This window comes from Saccoglossus kowalevskii, chromosome 19 (assembly GCF_978046115.1).
Source record: "Saccoglossus kowalevskii chromosome 19, keSacKowa6.1, whole genome shotgun sequence".
Lineage (NCBI taxonomy): Eukaryota > Metazoa > Hemichordata > Enteropneusta > Harrimaniidae > Saccoglossus > Saccoglossus kowalevskii.
Window position 1 is genome coordinate 2,630,553 of NC_140659.1, and position 21,161 is coordinate 2,651,713.

Sequence of the window (21,161 nt, forward strand, 5' to 3'; positions counted from 1 at the left end):
TCATCATACATTGTCAGTATGCCAAGTTTGAGAGAGATCGGTTAAAGGGTGTCCGAGAAATGGCTCTGGACGGACACACAGACCTCAAATTATAGTCCCAGTTTTAACTGGGATTAATAATAACACCCTCCTACCATAGTTGTGGCTATATTGATGTTTTGGGGAAATCTTAACTGACGTTATACTAAGATCACTGAATGAGACAACATACAATTTACTTTTTCAAACATGCTTTATTTTACACACATACAAATTTAGAAAGTTATAGTGAAAGACACAAAGTTGTACCCTGTAATGCAGCAGTCCATGTATACATGTCACTGGCTATATCATAAACAAGTCATTACTGGCTGAAAATACTGGCTGAAATTTTGATTTGAACAATGAAATCATAATCATTAATATTCTTCAAATAAGTCATGTACTATATTAACCTCAATGCCCTATATTGAATAGTATAACAGAACTTGTTTAAAAGTTCCCAAATAATAGTACAGAAATATCTGGCTAGCCAGTACACTGTCACTTGATTGATACAACTCAATATCAGCAGTGTTATTCTGTTTTTATTTCAGTCAAATTTTCTTTCTATATCTTGAAAACTGCACATGCTAATTACACCAAAATTAATATGGTTCACATTTCATAGTGAGGGCGGACATTTTTCTACAATGACACAGACAAGGTAACGATGTCATTTGACCATCTTGAATTACATCATAAATGAATACATGTATACAAGTGAATTCAATCTGCACTAAGTTTCCATAATGTCCAATGTATATATCAAGTTTGAATGACACAAATGCTTAATGTCATGGAATTTTTAGCAATAAATTGGCTGCTTTCATCCGTCTTAAAGCAGCTGCATGTGCACATGTATCCAAAGATGTATGATGTAATTATGAAGTTTAAAAGTGATCATTCCAGGCCTGTTTGAGATACAGAGATTGTGAAGGATGAACACACACATGCCACACCACACACACATCAAAGTCAAATTACAAATCCCCCCAAAAAATCAATTTTAAATCAATTCACACTTTGTAATAGCCTTCAATCTGTATAACTATTGAATTTTTTGCTATGACCTAATAATTATAAATTGAATGAAAACCAAATGCACAAAATAATATTGACCACAAATTTTTACTAAACCATAGACATAAAGAACAGACTAGCAATTAACATGGCATATTCTTTGGTGATATATACATGCCACATTTGTTTATGTGACTAAGATTAAATTAAGGCAGGATTATCACAGAGCCTCCACAAACAAACAAACAAGCGAATGAATGAATGCAATTATTACAAGGTATGTTTACGCAGAAAGTTCTACACTGCACTTTGCACTGTAGAAATTAAGTCATGCCAAAGAAATGAGGAAAATGACACATTACAAAGCTGAACACTGTTGCTGTGGAGACAAACATCCATCCTCCATAAAAAAGTTTTAAACAAATCATGATCACTTTTACTTTACTTAACCTAAGCTATTGACAATGACAAAACTCAAGCAAATCTTGGCTTAAATACCAATCTTAGGTTAAGTTTCAAACAAAGGAATCCAAGAAAGTACAAGCATGCACCTCTGATACTCCTGATAGGAATTGCTAGTCTGTTCTTTTCAAGGTCAAGGTAAAAGAAGATCCATTGTATTTACCATCTTCAAATAATATGCATTTTAAATGTTCTGATTGTAAATGGTTTTAATTTAACATCCAGACTATCGGTGGTGGTGACAGCATCTGCAGAAAAAAACATTGAATAGTTGAATAAGTTGCACAATGTAATCTTTATTTTGTGCAGATATTTTATAAGACAAGGATATAAAGATCCTAAAGAATGTGATCCAAGTAATTAAGTAATGCATGTCAATTGAACATAAGTTCTAACCAATAGCATCAATAAGGTATGATTGCATAATAAAGTTCAACAAACAAAAAATGCATGTACTAAGATTCACAGCAGTGATGAATTATTGTGCAAGAGCTTAGAATATTCTAGAAATTATGTATTTTAGCATGTTAAACTATGTTTGAGAAAATTATATTTGAGTCTCAAGCAGTTGAAAATGAAAAGTTATAATCAGTAATCAGCCAGCCAAGAGCCAGTCAATAGCCGCAGTTGTGAACCAGTCAATAGCCGCAGTTGTGAACCAGTCAATAGCAGCAGTCGGGAGCCAGTCAATAGCAGCAGTCAAAAGTTTGATTTTAATTCATTTTATCACTAAATTGTACTATGATTACCTTGATGTGTGCCATCCACAGTATCCCAGTGTAGTCTATTAACATCTTTCATATACTGATTGGCACCAAGGTTCACCTCTTCAATGCTGTCCACTTCAAAGCGTGTAAACAAACCCTGTCAAATCAAATGAAAATAACAATAATATTGTGGTCAGATGTGGTGGTGGTGGTGGTGGTTGGGACTAGGGGTTTCAGTAGAGAGGGTTGTGATGGGGCCCGGTGTCATAGTGGTTGTGTGGCCAGGTGGTGCAGCAGTAATAGGTTCAGGTGTCATGGTGGTTGTGTGGCCAGGTGGTACAGCAGTAATAGGTTCAGGTGTCATAGCGGTTGCGTGGCCGGGTGGTGCAGCAGTAATAGGTTCAGGTGTCATGGTGGTTGTGTGGCCAGGTGGTACAGCAGTAATAGGTTCAGGTGTCATGGTGGTTGTGTGGCCGTGTGGTACAGCAGTAATAGGTTCAGGTGTCATGGTGGTTGTGTGGCCAGGTGGTACACCAGTAATAGGTTCAGGTGTCATGGTGGTTGTGTGGCCAGGTGGTACAGCAGTAATAGGTTCAGGTGTCATGGTGGTTGTATGGCCAGGTGGTGCAGCAGTAATAGGTTCAGGTGTCATGGTGGTTGTATGGCCAGGTGGTGCAGCAGTAATAGGTTCAGGTGTCATGGTGGTTGTGTGGCCAGGTGGTACAGCAGTAATAGGTTCAGGTGTCATGGTGGTTGTGTGGCCGTGTGGTACAGCAGTAATAGGTTCAGGTGTCATGGTGGTTGTATGGCCAGGTGGTGCAGCAGTAATAGGTTCAGTTGTCATGGTGGTTGTGTGGCCAGGTGGTACAGCAGTAATAGGTTCAGGTGTCATGGTGGTTGTATGGCCAGGTGGTGCAGCAGTAATAGGTTCAGGTGTCATGGTGGTTGTATGGCCAGGTGGTGCAGCAGTAATAGGTTCAGGTGTCATGGTGGTTGTGTGGCCAGGTGGTACAGCAGTAATAGGTTCAGGTGTCATGGTGGTTGTGTGGCCGTGTGGTACAGCAGTAATAGGTTCAGGTGTCATGGTGGTTGTGTGGCCAGGTGGTACACCAGTAATAGGTTCAGGTGTCATGGTGGTTGTGTGGCCGGGTGGTACAGCAGTAATAGGTTCAGGTGTCATGGTGGTTGTATGGCCAGGTGGTGCAGCAGTAATAGGTTCAGGTGTCATGGTGGTTGTGTGGCCAGGTGGTACAGCAGTAATAGGTTCAGGTGTCATGGTGGTTGTGTGGCCGTGTGGTACAGCAGTAATAGGTTCAGGTGTCATGGTGGTTGTATGGCCAGGTGGTGCAGCAGTAATAGGTTCAGGTGTCATGGTGGTTGTGTGGCCAGGTGGTACAGCAGTAATAGGTTCAGGTGTCATAGCAGTTGTGTCGCCAGGTGGTACAGCAGTAATAGGTTCAGGTGTCATGGTGGTTGTATGGCCAGGTGGTGCAGCAGTAATAGGTTCAGGTGTCATGGTGGTTGTGTGGCCAGGTGGTGCAGCAGTAATGGGTTCAGGTGTCATGGTGGTTGTGAGGCCAGGTGGCGCAGCAGTAATAGGTTCAGGTGTCATGGTGGTTGTGTGGCCGGGTGGTGCAGCAGTAATGGGTTCAGGTGTCATGGTGATTGTGTGGCCGGGTGGTGCGGCAGTAATGGGTTCAGGTGTCACGGTGATTGTGTGGCCGGGTGGTGTGGCAGTAATGGGTTCAGGTGTCATGGTGGTTGTGCAGCCAGGTGGTGTGGCAGTAATGGGTTCAGGTGTCATGGTGGTTGTGTGGCCGGGTGGTGCAGCAGTAATGGGGGTTCAGGTGTCATGGTGATTGTGTGGCCGGGTGGTGTGGCAGTAATGGGTTCAGGTATCATGGTGGTTGTATGGCCAGGTGGTATGGCAGTAATAGGTTTGGTGTCATGATGATTGTGTGGCCAGGTGGTGTGGCAGTAATGGGTTCAGGTGTCATGGTGATTGTGTAGCCAAGTAGTGTGGCAGTAATGGGTTCAGGTGTCATGGTGGTTGTGTGGCCAGGTGGTGTGGCAGTAATGGGTTCAGGTGTCATGGTGGTTGTGTGGCCAGGTGGTGTGGCAGTAATAGGTTCAGGTGTCATGGCGATTGTGTGGCCAGGTGGTGTGGCAGTAATAGGTTCAGGTGTCATGGTGATTGTGTGGCCAGGTGGTGTGGCAGTAATGGGTTCAGGTGTCATGGTGATTGTGTAGCTAGGTAGTGTGGCAGTAATGGGTTCAGGTGTCATGGTGGTTGTGTGGCCGGGTGGTGTGACAGTAATAGGTTCAGGTGTCATGGTGGTTGTGTGGCCAGGTGGTGTGGCAGTAATAGGTTCAGGTGTCATGGTGGTTGTGTGGCCGGGTGGTGCAGCAGTAATGGGTTCAGGTGTCATGGTGATTGTGTGGCCGGGTGGTGTGACAGTAATGGGTTCAGGTGTCATGGTGGTTGTGTGGCCAGGTGGTGCAGTAGCAATGGTTCAGGTGTCATGGTGGTTGTGTGGCCAGGTGGTGCAGCAGTAATGGGTTCAGGTGTCATGGTGGTTGTGTGGCCGGGTGGTGCAGCAGTAATGGGGGTTCAGGTGTCATGGTGATTGTGTGGCCGGGTGGTGTGGCAGTAATGGGTTCAGGTGTTATGGTGGTTGTGAGACCAGGTGGCGCAGCAGTAATAGGTTCAGGTGTCATGGTGGTTGTGTGGCCGGGTGGTGCAGCAGTAATGGGGGTTCAGGTGTCATGGTGATTGTGTGGCCGGGTGGTGTGGCAGTAATGGGTTCAGGTATCATGGTGGTTGTATGGCCAGGTGGTATGACAGTAATAGGTTTGGTGTCATGATGATTGTGTGGCCAGGTGGTGTGGCAGTAATGGGTTCAGGTGTCATGGTGATTGTGTAGCCAAGTAGTGTGGCAGTAATGGGTTCAGGTGTCATGGTGGTTGTGTGGCCAGGTGGTGTGGCAGTAATAGGTTCAGGTGTCATGGCGATTGTGTGGCCAGGTGGTGTGGCAGTAATGGGTTCAGGTGTCATGGTGATTGTGTAGCTAGGTAGTGTGGCAGTAATGGGTTCAGGTGTCATGGTGGTTGTGTGGCCGGGTGGTACAGCAGTAATAGGTTCAGGTGTCATGGTGGTTGTGTGGCCGGGTGGTACAGCAGTAATAGGTTCAGGTGTCATGGTGGTTGTGTGCCAGGTGGTGTGACAGAAATAGGTTCAGGTGTCATGGTGGTTGTGTGGCCAGGTGGTGTGGCAGTAATAGGTTCAGGTGTCATGGCGGTTGTGAGGCCAGGTGGCGCGGCAGTAATAGGTTCAGGTGTCATGGTGGTTGTGTGGCCGGGTGGTGCAGCAGTAATGGGTTCAGGTGTCATGGTGATTGTGTGGCCGGGTGGTGTGACAGTAATGGGTTCAGGTGTCATGGTGGTTGTGTGGCCAGGTGGTGCAGTAGCAATGGTTCAGGTGTCATGGTGGTTGTGTGGCCAGGTGGTGCAGCAGTAATGGGTTCAGGTGTCATGGTGGTTGTGAGACCAGGTGGCGCAGCAGTAATAGGTTCAGGTGTCATGGTGGTTGTGTGGCCGGGTGGTGCAGCAGTAATGGGGGTTCAGGTGTCATGGTGATTGTGTGGCCGGGTGGTGTGGCAGTAATGGGTTCAGGTATCATGGTGGTTGTATGGCCAGGTGGTATGGCAGTAATAGGTTTGGTGTCATGATGATTGTGTGGCCAGGTGGTGTGGCAGTAATGGGTTCAGGTGTCATGGTGATTGTGTAGCCAAGTAGTGTGGCAGTAATGGGTTCAGGTGTCATGGTGGTTGTGTGGCCAGGTGGTGCAGCAGTAATGGGTTCAGGTGTCATGGTGGTTGTGTGGCCAGGTGGTGCAGCAGTAATGGGTTCAGGTGTCATGGTGGTTGTGTGGCCAGGTGGTGTGGCAGTAATAGGTTCAGGTGTTATGGCGATTGTGTGGCCAGGTGGTGTTGCAGTAATAGGTTCAGGTGTCATGGTGATTGTGTGGCCAGGTGGTGTGGCAGTAATAGGTTCAGGTGTCATGGTGATTGTGTAGCTAGGTAGTGTGACAGTAAGGGGTTCAGGTGTCATGGTGGTTGTGTGGCCGGGTGGTACAGCAGTAATAGGTTCAGGTGTCATGGTGGTTGTGTGCCAGGTGGTGTGACAGTAATAGGTTCAGGTGTCATGGTGGTTGTGTGGCCAGGTGGTGTGGCAGAAATAGGTTCAGGTGTCATGGTGGTTGTGAGGCCAGGTGGCGCGGCAGTAATAGGTTCAGGTGTCATGGTGGTTGTGTGGCCGGGTGGTGCAGCAGTAATGGGTTCAGGTGTCATGGTGATTGTGTGGCCGGGTGGTGTGACAGTAATGGGTTCAGGTGTCATGGTGGTTGTGTGGCCAGGTGGTGCAGTAGCAATGGTTCAGGTGTCATGGTGGTTGTGTGGCCAGGTGGTGCAGCAGTAATGGGTTCAGGTGTCATGGTGGTTGTGTGGCCAGGTGGTGCAGCAGTAATGGGTTCAGGTGTCATGGTGGTTGTGAGACCAGGTGGCGCAGCAGTAATAGGTTCAGGTGTCATGGTGGTTGTGTGGCCGGGTGGTGCAGCAGTAATGGGGGTTCAGGTGTCATGGTGATTGTGTGGCCGGGTGGTGTGGCAGTAATGGGTTCAGGTGTCATGGTGGTTGTGAGACCAGGTGGCGCAGCAGTAATAGGTTCAGGTGTCATGGTGGTTGTGTGGCCGGGTGGTGCAGCAGTAATGGGGGTTCAGGTGTCATGGTGATTGTGTGGCCGGGTGGTGTGGCAGTAATGGGTTCAGGTATCATGGTGGTTGTATGGCCAGGTGGTATGGCAGTAATAGGTTTGGTGTCATGATGATTGTGTGGCCAGGTGGTGTAGCAGTAATGGGTTCAGGTGTCATGGTGATTGTGTAGCCAAGTAGTGTGGCAGTAATGGGTTCAGCTGTCATGGTGGTTGTGTGGCCATGCAGGTGGTGCAGCAGTAATGGGTTCAGCTGTCATGGTGGTTGTGTGGCCAGGTGGTGCAGCAGTAATGGGTTCAGGTGTCATGGTGGTTGTGTGGCCAGGTGGTGTGGCAGTAATAGGTTCAGGTGTCATGGCGATTGTGTGGCCAGGTGGTGTGGCAGTAATAGGTTCAGGTGTCATGGTGATTGTGTGGCCAGGTGGTGTGGCAGTAATGGGTTCAGGTGTCATGGTGATTGTGTAGCTAGGTAGTGTGGCAGTAATGGGTTCAGGTGTCATGGTGGTTGTGTGGCCGGGTGGTACAGCAGTAATAGGTTCAGGTGTCATGGTGGTTGTGTGCCAGATGGTGTGACAGTAATAGGTTCAGGTGTCATGGTGGTTGTGTGGCCAGGTGGTGTGGCAGTAATAGGTTCAGGTGTCATGGTGGTTGTGAGGCCAGGTGGCGCGGCAGTAATAGGTTCAGGTGTCATGGTGGTTGTGTGGCCGGGTGGTGCAGCAGTAATGGGTTCAGGTGTCATGGTGATTGTGTGGCCGGGTGGTGTGACAGTAATGGGTTCAGGTGTCATGGTGGTTGTGTGGCCAGGTGGTGCAGTAGCAATGGTTCAGGTGTCATGGTCGTTGTGTGGCCAGGTGGTGCAGCAGTAATGGGTTCAGGTGTCATGGTGCTTGTGAGACCAGGTGGCGCAGCAGTAATAGGTTCAGGTGTCATGGTGGTTGTGTAGCCGGGTGGTGCAGCAGTAATGGGGGTTCAGGTGTCATGGTGATTGTGTGGCCGGGTGGTGTGGCAGTAATGGGTTAAGTTATAATGGTGGTTGTGTGGCCAGGTGGTGCAGCAGTAATGGGTTCAGGTGTCATGGTGGTTGTGTGGCCAGGTGGTGCAGTAGTAATATGTTCAGGTGTCATGGTGGTTGTGTGGCCAGGTGGTGCAGCAGTAATAGGTTCAGGTGTCATGGTGGTTGTGTGGCCAGGTGGCGTGGCAGTAATAGGTTCAGGTGTCATGGTGGTTGTGTGGCCAGGTGGTGCAGCAGTAATAGGTTCACGTGTCATGGTGGTTGTGTGGCCGGGTGGTGCAGCAGTAATAGGTTCAGGTGTCATGGTGGTTGTGTGGCCGGGTGGTGTGGCAGTAATGGGTCAGGTGTCATGGTGGTTGTGTGGCCGGGTGGTGTGGCAGTAATGGGTTCAGGTGCCATGGTGGTTGTGTGGCCGAGTGGTGTGGCAGTAATGGGTTCAGGTGTCATGGTGGTTGTGTGGCCGAGTGGTGTGGCAGTAATGGGTTCAGGTGTCATGGTGATTGTGTGGCCGGGTGGTGTGGCAGTAATGGGTTCAGGTGTCATGGTGGTTGTGTGGCCAGATGGTGTGGCAGTCATGGGGTTCAGATGTCATGGTGATTGTGTGGCCAGGTGGTGTGGCAGTAATGGGTTCAGGTGTCATGGTGATTGTGTGGCCAGGTGGTGTGGCAGTAATGGGTTCAGGTGTTATGGCGGACAGAGATTAGTTCATTCAAACATTGTGCAATTATTGAATAATGAAATCTGGTTATTATGCAGATGTAAATGTCTTCATTCTCTGCAGTTATTTCTATTTTTCCCAAATGTTTTATTTTAGCCAAATTGTAACTTTCATAATCAAAATTATTCATGTCACATAAAACCTGAGATTGATAAGCTTTCGGAATTAAAGCTGATCAGATAAAATATTCTGACTTGTAATCACAATTTTAAATTACATTTTAACATAAATTACACATGAACCATACTTGCCTTGAGTGAGACAGTAACTGGAAGTGACATATTTTTGTCTTCATTCTTTTCAAATTGATGTTCTAATCGTAGTAATACTGTACCGTCTTGCCAATCTTCTAATGTAAGTAAGTGTACATTGGCCGGTAGTTCACGTGTTAACATGGAAGCCTAAAATAGAATACAGGTAAAGGTTTAAGTATGATTATCATGTATTCATATCCATACAAATATCATAATATTCAACATACAAATTGGATATAACAACCACATATGAATAACTGAATGTGGGACTTATATGACTGTTGATATAATAGTAAACAAGTCATTGTCAATGACACGTCCCCGTTCCGTTCATATTTGAGTGACATATACATTCAAAGCAGATCATGACCGAAATGCACCTGCATATGTACAACACATTGTACTAAATCTGAACAAAATCCATCCATGCATGACTGAGATCTGGTTCCGGAATTGTGAAAATACGTGATTTTAATGCATTTTCGGTCTTAAAATGGCCATCATTCAGCTATTGTTAAGCGGATCATGAAACAAATGCACATATCTATTTGTGACATGATGCACCATGTGTGTGTGAAGTTTGAACTTGATCAATCCAGACATGTCTTGGATACGGATCCAGAACTGAATTCTTTAAAACAAAATGGCCGCCAGTCAGCCATTTCGAACTTGATCTGAAAAAAAAATGACGTGCATCAAGGTCCTATTATGTTTAATGTATGTACCAAATTTGAACAAAATCCGTCCATGCATAACTGAGATCTGGGTCCGGAATGGTGAAAATGTGCGATTTCAATGCATTTTCGGCCTTAAAGCGGCCGCCATTTGGATATCGTTAATGGGATCATGAAACAAATGCACATACATATTTGTGACATGATGTACCTTGTGTGTGTGAAGTTTGAACTTGATCAATCCAGACATGTCTCGGATACGGATCCAGAACTGAATTCTTTAAAACAAAATGGCCGCCAGTCAGCCATTTCGAACTTGATCTGAAAAAAAAATGACGTGCATCAAGGTCCTATTATGTTTAATGTATGTACCAAATTTGAACAAAATCCGTCCATGCATAACTGAGATCCGGGTCAGGAATGGTGAAAATGTGCAATTTTGATGCATTTTCGGCCTTAAAATGGCCGCTATTCGGCTATCGTTAATCGGATCATGAAAAAAATGCATGTGCATATGTCCCATATAATGTGTGATGTATGAGTGAAGTTTGAACATAATCGGTCCATGCATGTTCGAGATACAGGTGATCACGGACGGACGGACGCACGGACGGACGGACGGACGGACGGACGGACGGACGGACGGACGCACACAGGGCAAAACATAAGTCCCCGTTTTCGGACTCCGTCCGAACGGGGACTAACAAAACCAGAGACCCAAGACAAAACTGAAACCAGCTAGCGATCTTGAATCTAAATTTGACCGATATATAAGTGATTTGTATAGTTTGATTTCAACTGGCTCTTGGGTGTTAGAAACGTTTGATTTTGATGATGGTCATAATTTGGCTAATCTGAATTGGATAGCAAACAATATGCATGCATAACGTTTGAACATGATCAGTCTAGGGGTTTGCACATCCTGCAATTGAACTTGTATCTTGGTAGGGCAAAACAAGCCATGCATAGCACTGTCCTCATTCGTTATCAAATCTAAATCTAAGTTATATAGTTTTGTTAATAGCAATTAAGTACAACTACTTTCCATATTGAGAACAGTATTAATTGGCAAAAACGGCCACCGGTCGACCATTTTGAATCAGATCGTCAAACCAATACATCTGTATATCTATGACATGATGCATAATGAACTTATTAAGAGATATAGCACTAAAATCACATTCATTAAAAAAATGTTGAATCTAATCTGAAAAACAATACGACGTGCATCTAGGCCCTTAATGTCTAATTTATGAACCAAGTTTGAACAAAATCCATCTGTAAACAGCTGAAAAATACTTGATTTTGATGATTTTTCAGCACAAAAATGGCTGCCATTCGACCAGCTGGACGCACAGGCACATGCACAGAAGTCAATTCATAAGTACCCCATTTCAGACTGAGTTCAAACAGGGACTAATCATTTTTGGGGTAGCAATAACTTGTATTTTTTTATTTAAAATATTTGTTACATAGATGTCCAGTTTGTGTTGATATATGCTTACGTTAGTTTTCAACTTAGTATTAGCTGAGAATGATACAATAGGTGCCATGTAAAGTTCTTCTCCAAGAGTACGATGCAAGTGAACAGAATCAACAGGTGTTGCTAATATACAGTAAAGTTTTCCACGGATAATTAATCCATCTCCAAATACCCCAGTTTCATTTAGTGGCTCTCCAACTCCGAACTTGTCATCATAATACATTCGGCGATGTATCTGTATTAATTAGAATGCAAATTAAAAATAATGATAAATAACGACAGTACGTATCTTATCATGAACCTAGAAAGGTCTCAAAACTAAAAAACATTTTATCCCCAAAATGACAAAAATACTTAAAGAGAATTTAATGATATCGTCAAAAAATGAACAAATCTGAAAGTGGTTCAACCAAAGCACAAACATACTAAGTATAAAAGCAGTTGATCTAGTAGTTTTCAATAAAAGTTTAAAAAAGAATTTTTCACCAAAAATGACAGAAATGTTCGACAGTTTGATGCAATTAAAATGCTTACCATTAATTCCACTGATCCATCTTTAAGGCTACTACCACCCTGTGATCTATCATTCAAAACAGTGAACTGTTTTTTGGTATCCTGCAAAAATAGTGGAATAATTAGATATTAAGTAATCTTACCAATGACATGTAAGAAGGTAATTAGATATACAGTGAGGTGACATACGGCATATGATGTTAGAAGGTGACATAAGGCATATGATGTTGGAAGGTGACATATGGCATATGATGTGAGAAGGTGACATATGGCATATGATGTGAGAAGGTGACATAAGGCATATGATGTGAAAAGGGTAAATAGCGCATATGTGAAAAGGGGACATATGATGTGAAAAGGGGACATATGATGTGAAAAGGGGACATACGATATATGATGCGAAAAAGGTGACATACAGCATATGTGAAAAGGTGACATACAGCATATGATGTGAAAAGGTGACATACAGCATATGTGAAAAGGTGACATATGGCATATAATGCAAGGTGACATACGACATATGTGAAAAGGTGACATATAGCATATGTGAAAAGGTGACATATAGCATATGATGTGAATAGGTGATATATGGCATATGATGTGACTTTCGGCATATGATGTGAGGTGACATACGACATGATGTGAAAAGATGACATACGGCATATGATGTGAAAAGGTGACATACAGCATATATAAGGTGACATAAGGCATATGATGTGAAAAGGTGACATACGGCATATGATGTGAGAAGGTGACATACGGCATATGTGAGGTGACATACGGCATATGTGAGGTGACATACGGCATATGATCTGAGAAGGTAACATACGGCATATGATGTGAGAAGGTAACATACGGCATATGATGTGAGGTGACATACGGCATATGTGAGAAGGTGACATACGGCATATGATGTGAGAAGGTAACATACGGCATATGATGTGAGAAGGTAACATACGGCATACGATGTGAGAAGGTAACATACGGCATACGATGTGAGAAGGTAACATACGGCATATGATGTGAGAAGGTAACATACGGCATATGATGTGAGAAAGTGACATACGGCATATGATGTGAGAAGGTGACATACAGCATATGATGTGAGGTGACATACGGCATATGATGTGAGGTGACATACGGCATATGTGAGGTGACATACAGCATATGATGTGAAAAGGTGACATACGGCATATGATGTGAGAAGGTGACATACAGCATATGATGTGAGAAGGTGACATACAACATATGATGTGAGAAGGTAACATACGGCATATGATGTGAGAAGGTGACATACGGCATATGATGTGAGGTGACATACGGCATATGATGTGAAAAGGTGACATATGGCATAGATGTGAAAAGGTGACATACGGCATAGATGTGAAAAGGTGACATACGGCATATGATGCGAGAAGGCGACATACGGCATATGATGTGAAAAGGTGACATACGGCATATGATGTGAAAAGGTGAAAGGGATTAAAAGAATACCTTTATATAAATCCTACTGTTTACAGGGTAGTAGTTCCCAGCAACTGGTTCTGTATTGTTGTAATCCCAAGTGTCTCTATGATTACGACTGTCAAAAACAAAAAAATGTAACACAGCTTTGAGATCTGGGACTGAGCTATTTTAAGCAAGGTAACATACTGAGGTGATGGCCCACCAAGTTATGATACTGAAAGGTTGTCCACCTGGTTACGATACTGAACGGTTGCTCACCAAGTTACGATACTGAACGGTTGCCCACCAAGTTATAATACTGAAAGGTTGCCCACCAAAGTATGATGCTGAGGTGGTGGCCCACCATGTTACGATACCGAAAGGTTGCCCACCAAGGTATGATACTGAGGGGATGCCCACCAAGTTACGATACTGAAAGGTTTTTTGCCCTTAAGTTTGATATTAACAAATCATAATGCTGTCTGGTACTGATGATTTTTTTCAGGAATTGTTGAATATTGGTAATAATGAATGCAATGTGCATGTCTGGTAGCTATTTCGATATGGAAACGATATTTTATTTTTATTACAGATGATGAGCAGTTTTCTAAAGATAAATGCAGTGTAGAATAGGTATTTAACACCTTTCACGCTTATAACAGGTAACCATTCATGCTTCATTAATGATTGACAAAGAATGTAATTTTATTGATCAGAAAAGTAAAACAATTTACAAACTGATTTCTAATGACCAGGTTTCATGACTGACCAGGTTTCCTGACCAAACAGTTCTTTAAGAAAGGGTGAGCCCTAAGTGGAACTACATTAACTGATATATAGAGTAATCCGACGAGCGCCCTCATACGCCGTCGCCATTACTGGGGGGCATATACCACTCACAGTCATGGCGTCCCATAACAAATTACGTAAAAATAATAATAATATTTATTAATTACATGCGAACTCGTACTATTGCCACCACTACAAACTCACCTACAAATATTTAATACGCATTTCCAACGATTATTTTCTTGGATATTTGGAAAGACGATGTTAGAGACTGGCTAACATGTGGGGCCGAATGATCAACGGAAGGAGGCCAACCTATAGGACTGTACTCAGTCAGATCATAAAAAACTGTGAGAACTATTCAAAGTTTACTTGTAATAACAAATTAACTAATTTGGTAAACACAAAGGCTGCTTTGATCAAGGAAGGCATGTTAAAGCACACTCACTTAAATTGAAGGGTAAAATTTGGCAACATCAATGCACGTGCGCTGAGATGCTGTTGTGCATCTCGTTAACAAGCCCTGAAGGTACCAGTACGACTGCTCTAGTGAACATTTAGCACAAACTTCAATGCATTGATTTTGTCCAATTTTACAATTATAGACTCAACTTTACAATAATACATTTATGATCTTAACTTATGATCTTAAAACGGTGAAAGCATGAGAACTCAACATGGTGCTTTACATTGTACATGTATTTTACTGGTGTATTTAATACTGTCTATCGATTTCATGTACAAAGTAAACTACCAGTTTGTGAAAATACACAGACTAAGTTGTTCATATTCATATTATTTATATCAAGCTTTGATATGAATGTAAACAAAAGAGCCTGTGCATTTTATCAAACAGTTGACTTGCAAAATTACAATGAGAAATCAAAATCTAAAAATTGCATTATTGCAAGTGATCCACTTTTGGGGAACTATTGAGATAAATTCAAAACGTGGAAAATTACAAATTTATTTTTCCCTTTTTCAATTCTTCATATTGAAATCAATTTCTTCTTGAACATGAAGTTGTTGGACACACAGTGTTACTTCAAATCTTTCAGTCGTAATCACATTGAATGCAACATCACGAATCACATTTACATTAACAAGTTTGTTTACAAACAAACGAGAATAACTAGAAGCTGCCTCCACATATTTTCGTAAGATACTCCCTGTGTTGCATTATGCTTCAATACTCATACTGCTATTACGAGTACAACACAAACGATGTGAATTGGCGAAATTGGCTTTGTTTACATTTTTGTGAAACGGGAGCTTTTCATTTGTATCACTAGATGCGACGAAGTTTCCATTACTAAACATTCGTTTTACTGCTATAAATCGTTCTCTCTTTTGTATAAACTGCTTCCATTTCATCAGAAGCTTGGCAGACTCTGTTTTTTTTTTTTTTCGTTTGAAGTTGGAGACCGGTGCATTTGGTAAGGTTGCCTCCCGGGGAGGGGGGTTACTCACATTAAAGTGCTATATGTATATGTGCCGCCAAAAGGGGTCCCAAATTTACCACTTCTGTCTGAAAAGGGGTATGTTATTTTATCCTGTCTGTATCTTTTTGTCATTATTTCTGTCTGAAAAAATAACCATATTTTCCAAAGACTGTCTTTAGAGCTTGAGTGATCCAAAAATCAGGAAAATTAAGCTGATTTTTTCTTTCTGTAACTTCATTTCGGTCGTCAACTTTTTTTATATCCCCAGGAGTCCATCTAGGTAAATAAAAATAGCTGACCACCCCCCCCCAATTTCCCGGAATAAATAAACCTGAAACGGATATAGATCCTCTGATTCGCTATTTACCATTTATGCGTACTGTCTGGAAAGGGATGTCAAATATCCACAGTTTGTCTGAAAAGGGGTAGGCAATTTGAGTTTATTTCTTTCTGATAAGGGGTAGGCGTTTCAAACAACCAGCTACACACCTCTGTCAGTATTTTTGCAAGTACCCCCCTCCCGGGGGTTGCCTGCATTCGCACTCAACATGCGTCTTTGGTGAATGGATTTGGCACGTAGTTTGTTTCCATTTTTTAAAGTTTTTTATCGCTGTTCGTGCATCCTAGAAACTTACAGTTTTTTTCTGACCCTCCCATGATCATAAAAAACATTGAAACTATAACACTAGTTAAAATTATGGTATAAAATTACACTGACGAAAAATTTCCACTCGATTATCGATTCACGCTGTCCCCCGGTAATGGCGGCCATGAGCGCGCTGCCTACGGCGAAGGGGGTAATTCATCTGCTTCTCGGATTCGTCTATAGAAATCATACAAAAGTGGAGGTGGTGATTTGTATACTGTCATGGGGGTGGGCATTAGTCATTTGTATACTGTCATGGAGGTGGGCATTAGTCATTTGTATACTGTCATGGAGGTGGGCATTAGTCATTTGTATACTGTCATGGAGGTGGGCATTAGTCATTTGTATACTGTCATGGAGATGGGTATGAGTCGTTTGTATACTGTCATGAAGGTGGGCATTAGTCATTTGTATACTGTCATGGTGGTGTGCATGAGTCATTTGTATACTGTCATGGAGGTGGGCATTAGTCATTTGTATACTGTCATGGAGGTGGGCACGAGTCATTTGTATACTGTCATGGAGGTGGGCATGAGTCATTTGTATACTGTCATGGAGGTGGGCATTAGTCATTTGTATACTGTCATGGAGATGGGTATGAGTCGTTTGTATACTGTCATGGAGGTGGGCATTAGTCATTTGTATACTGTCATGGAGGTGGGCATTAGTCATTTGTATACTGTCATGGAGATGGGTATGAGTCGTTTGTATACTGTCATGAAGGTGGGCATTAGTCATTTGTATACTGTCATGGTGGTGTGCATGAGTCATTTGTATACTGTCATGGAGGTGGGCACGAGTCATTTGTATACTGTCATGGAGGTGGGCACGAGTCATTTGTATACTGTCATGGAGGTGGGCATGAGTCATTTGTATACTGTCATGGTGGTGGGCACGAGTCATTTGTATACTGTCATGGTGGTGGGCACGAGTCATTTGTATACTGTCATGGTGGTGGGCACGAGTCATTTGTATACTGTCATGGAGGTGGGCACGGGTCATTTGTATACTGTCATGGAGGTGGGCATTAGTCATTTGTATACTGTCATGGAGGTGGGCATTAGTCATTTGTATACTGTCATGGAGGTGGGCATGAGTCATTTGTATACTGTCATGGAGGTGGGCATGAGTCATTTGTATACTGTCATGGAGGTGGGCATGAGTCATTTGTACAGTTCTGGAGGCGGGCATGAGTCATTTGTATACTGTCATGGAGGTGGGCATGAGTCATTTGTATACTGTCATGGAGGTGGGCATGAGTCATTTGTATACTGTCATGGAGGTGGGCATGAGTCATTTGTATACTGTCATGGAGGTGGGCATGAGTCATTTGTATACTGTCATGGAGGTGGGCATGAGTCATTTGTATACTGTCATGGAGGTGGGCATGAGTCATTTGTATACTGTCATGGAGGTGGGCATGAGTCATTTGTATACTGTCATGTCTCTTAATTAATATTAAAGTTATTTCATTACATGGTCACTGTGAGTTTTTAAATTAAATCAAAGAAAGCTTAGAAAGAACTCCCATGTGCTGAGAGTATTGGAGACGCATTAATTATAATTCGAAATTACTCAGCTGAAAACTAATTATGCAAATCAGAAAATTAATATGAACAGATTTGAGTGTAAAACTAATGAGGTCTGCACAATGTAACAGAAAATCTATGTTTCCAAGTTTAATTGAAATGTGATTAGAACCAAAAAATTATGAATTATTATGCTTATTAGGGAATTAATATGAACAGATTTTTACCCCAAACTAATTAGGTTTGTACATTGTCCTAGAGCATCTTTGTACTAAGTTTCATTGAAATGGAATAATTAGTACTTATGATATCAGAGTGAAAGCTTAAAATTGGTTAATTATGCAAATTAGGTAATTAATATGTACAGATTTTAACCCACAATTATCCAGGTCTGTCTACTGTCCTACAGCATCCATGTACATTCATTGGTATGTGATCCATGTACATTCATTGGTATGTGATGTTTAGTACCTGAGATATCAGAGTGAAAGTTGGTTAATTATGCAAATTAGGTGATTAATATGCACAAATATTTACCGGAAACTAATTGGGTCTGCATAATTCTAGATTCATTGAAATGTGATGATTAGTACTTTAGATATCAGTAGAAAAGCTGAAAATTAATTATGCAAATTAGGTAATTAATATGCACAATTATTTACCCTAAAATTAATCAGGTCTCTGCATAGTCCTAAAGGATCTATGTACCAAGTTTCATTGAAATGCGATGATTAGTACTTGAGATAGCTGTGGAAAAGCTGAAAATTTATTAATTATGCAAATTAGGTGATTAATATGCACAAATATTTATCGGAAACAATCAATCTCTGCATAGTCCTTGAGTATGTAAGTACCAAGTTTCATTGAAATGTAATGCTCACTACATATATCAAATGCTGAAAATTAATTAATTATGCAAATTAGGTAATTAATATGTACTGATATTACCATAAAAACTATCAGGTCTGTGCAGTGTCATATGATATCTATGTACCAAGTTTCATTGAAATGTGATGATTAGTACTTGAGATATCAGTGGAAAACCCAAAAATTGACTAATCATTATGCAAATTAGGTAATTAGTATCCACGGATTATTACCAAAAACTAATCAAAACCTAGCATTAGTTCAGAGCATCTATGTACCAGGTTTCATCAAAATCCAATGAGTGGTTGTTTAGATATCAGTGGAACAATCATGGAACAGCTAAAAATCAGCTAATTATCATGCAAATTAGGTAATTAATATGCACGGATTTTTACCAAAAACTAATCAAATCTGCGCATATGTTCAGAGCATCTATGTACCAAGTTTCATCAAAATCCAATGAGTGGTTCTTTAGATATCAGTGGAACAGTCATAGAACAGCTAAAAATTAGCTAATTATCATGCAAATTAGGTAATTAACGAGCATGGATTTTTACCAAAACCTAATCAAATCTGAGCATTGGCCCAGAGCATCTATGCACCAAGTTTCATCAAAAACCGATGTATGGTTCTTGAGATAGCAGTGGAACAGTCGAACACGCATACACACACTAACTGCAAAGACTCACATTATGTGCCTTCGCACATGGGAGTCAAAAATGAATGGTCAGAGATGGGACTGAATGTAGCACACTGAATAACAATACAGACATACCATGTACATTGTGTGCTGAGCTAAAACTTAAAGTTAAACAAATTTAGAGACACAGTTTTATTAAGAACTCAAAATATCCATGTGAAATGCACTCAAACTATAACATTACGTCATAATATTCAAAAGTTTGTGAAAGATTGGAGAAAAATTACTAGTTATCCATAAGAAATTGTCAACAAAGATGACGACAATATAAGATAATAACCTCATAACCCATTTATTTCATTTGAAAAGGCAAAAATGAATACTTACATGCGTGTCATTATTTGACGACCATTTGAATCCGTATAAAATTGTTTGTCAGTAGCTAAGTCAGTATCAAATCTGCTGATTATCTCTCTTCCTAAGCCATCCCTGAAAAAAATGAATTCTCTTAGGCAAAAGAAGCCAGATCCACCTCCATGTAACTGGAGAGAAATAAAGGCATAGTACACTAAAGGCACATGCCAGATTGGACAGGTTTGGTGGATTGAATGTGTCATATTGGGCAGTTTTGGTGCATTGTATGTGTCATATTGGGTAGGTTTGGTGCACTGAATGTGTCATATTGGGCAGTTTTGGTGCATTGAATGTGTCATATTGGGTTAGTTTGGTGCACTGAATGTGTCACATTGGGCAGTTTTTGAGCGTTGAATTTGTCACATTTGGCAGTTTTTGAGCGTTGAATGTGAATATTGGGTAGGTTTGATGCACTGAATGTGTCATATTGAGCAGTTTTGGAGCACTGAATGTGTCATATTGAGCAGTTTTGGAGCACTGAATGTGTCATATTGAGCAGTTTTGGAGCACTGAATGTGTCATATTGAGCAGTTTTGGAGCACTGAATGCGTCATATTGGGCAGTTTTGGAGCATTGAATATGTCATATTGGGCAGTTTATGTGCATTTGATGTGTTATATTGGGTAGGTTTGGTTCACTGAATGTGTCAGATTAGGTAGGTTTGGTGCACTGAATGTGTCATATTGGGCAGTTTTGGAGCATTGAATGTGTTATATTGGGTAGGTTCGGTGCATTGAATGTGTCAGATTGGGTAGGTTTGGTGCACTAAATGTGTCAGATTGGGTAGGTTTGGTGGACTAAATGTGTCAGATCGGGTAGGTTTAGTGCATTTGATGTGTCAGATTGGGTAGGTTTGATGCACTGAATGTGTCAGATTGGGTAGGTTTGGTGCACTGAATGTGTCAGATTGGGTAGGTTTGGTGCACTGAATGTGTCAGATTGGGTAGGTTTGGTGCACTGAATGTGTCAGATTGGGTAGGTTTGGTGCACTGAATGTGTCAGATTGGGTAGGTTTGGTGCACTGAATGTGTCAGATTGGGTAGGTTTGGTGCACTGAATGTGTCAGATTGGGTAGGTTTGGTGCACTGAATGTGTCAGATTGGGTAGGTTGGTGCACTGAATGTGTCAGATTGGGTAGGTTTGGTGTACTGAATGTGTCAGATTGGGTAGGTTTGGTGTACTGAATGTGTCAGATTGGGTAGGTTTGGTGTACTGAATGTGTCAGATTGGGTAGGTTTGGTGCACTGAATGTGTCAGATTGGGTAGGTTTGGTGCACTAAATGGGTCAGATTGGGTAGGTTTGGTGCACTGAATGTGTCAGATTGGGTAGGTTTGGTGCACTGAATGTGTCAGATTGGGTAGGTTTGGTGCACTAAATGGGTCAGATTGGGTAGGTTTGGTGCACTAAATGGGTCAGATTGGGTAGGTTTGGTGTACTGAATGTGTCAGATTGGGTAGGTTTGGTGCACTGAATGTGTCAGATTGGGTAGGTTTGGTGCACTGAATGTGTCAGATTGGGTAGGTTTGGTGCACTAAATGGGTCAGATTGGGTAGGTTTGGTGCACTAAATGGGTCAGATTGGGTAGGTTTGGTGCACTAAATGGGTCAGATTGGGTAGGTTTGGTGCACTAAATGTGTCAGATTGGATAGGTTTGGTGCACTAAATGTGTCAGATTGGGTGCACTAAATGTGTCAGATTGGGTAGGTTTGGTGCACTAAATGTGTCAGATTGGGTAGGTTTGGTGCACTAAATGTGT

The 21,161-nt window shown here is 42.1% G+C and overlaps 1 protein-coding gene across 2 annotated transcripts in view; it reads right to left on the bottom strand.

Annotated features, from left to right (window-relative positions):
• Positions 1 to 213: 213 nt before the first annotated feature.
• LOC102805938 (lysosomal alpha-mannosidase-like) overlaps positions 214 to 21,161 on the bottom strand; it is a 159,522-nt gene continuing 138,574 nt past the window's right edge. For both annotated transcript variants that reach the window (XM_085493896.1, XM_085493895.1), the window contains exons 18-24: positions 19,378 to 19,479; positions 13,126 to 13,213; positions 11,653 to 11,733; positions 11,141 to 11,353; positions 8,959 to 9,108; positions 2,253 to 2,367; positions 214 to 1,751 (exon numbers count right to left, since the gene is read on the bottom strand). In XM_085493896.1, coding sequence (XP_085350022.1) covers positions 1,672 to 1,751; positions 2,253 to 2,367; positions 8,959 to 9,108; positions 11,141 to 11,353; positions 11,653 to 11,733; positions 13,126 to 13,213; positions 19,378 to 19,479 — 829 coding nt within the window. In that variant the 3' untranslated portion in view covers positions 214 to 1,671. The remainder of the gene's footprint in view (positions 1,752 to 2,252; positions 2,368 to 8,958; positions 9,109 to 11,140; positions 11,354 to 11,652; positions 11,734 to 13,125; positions 13,214 to 19,377; positions 19,480 to 21,161) is intronic.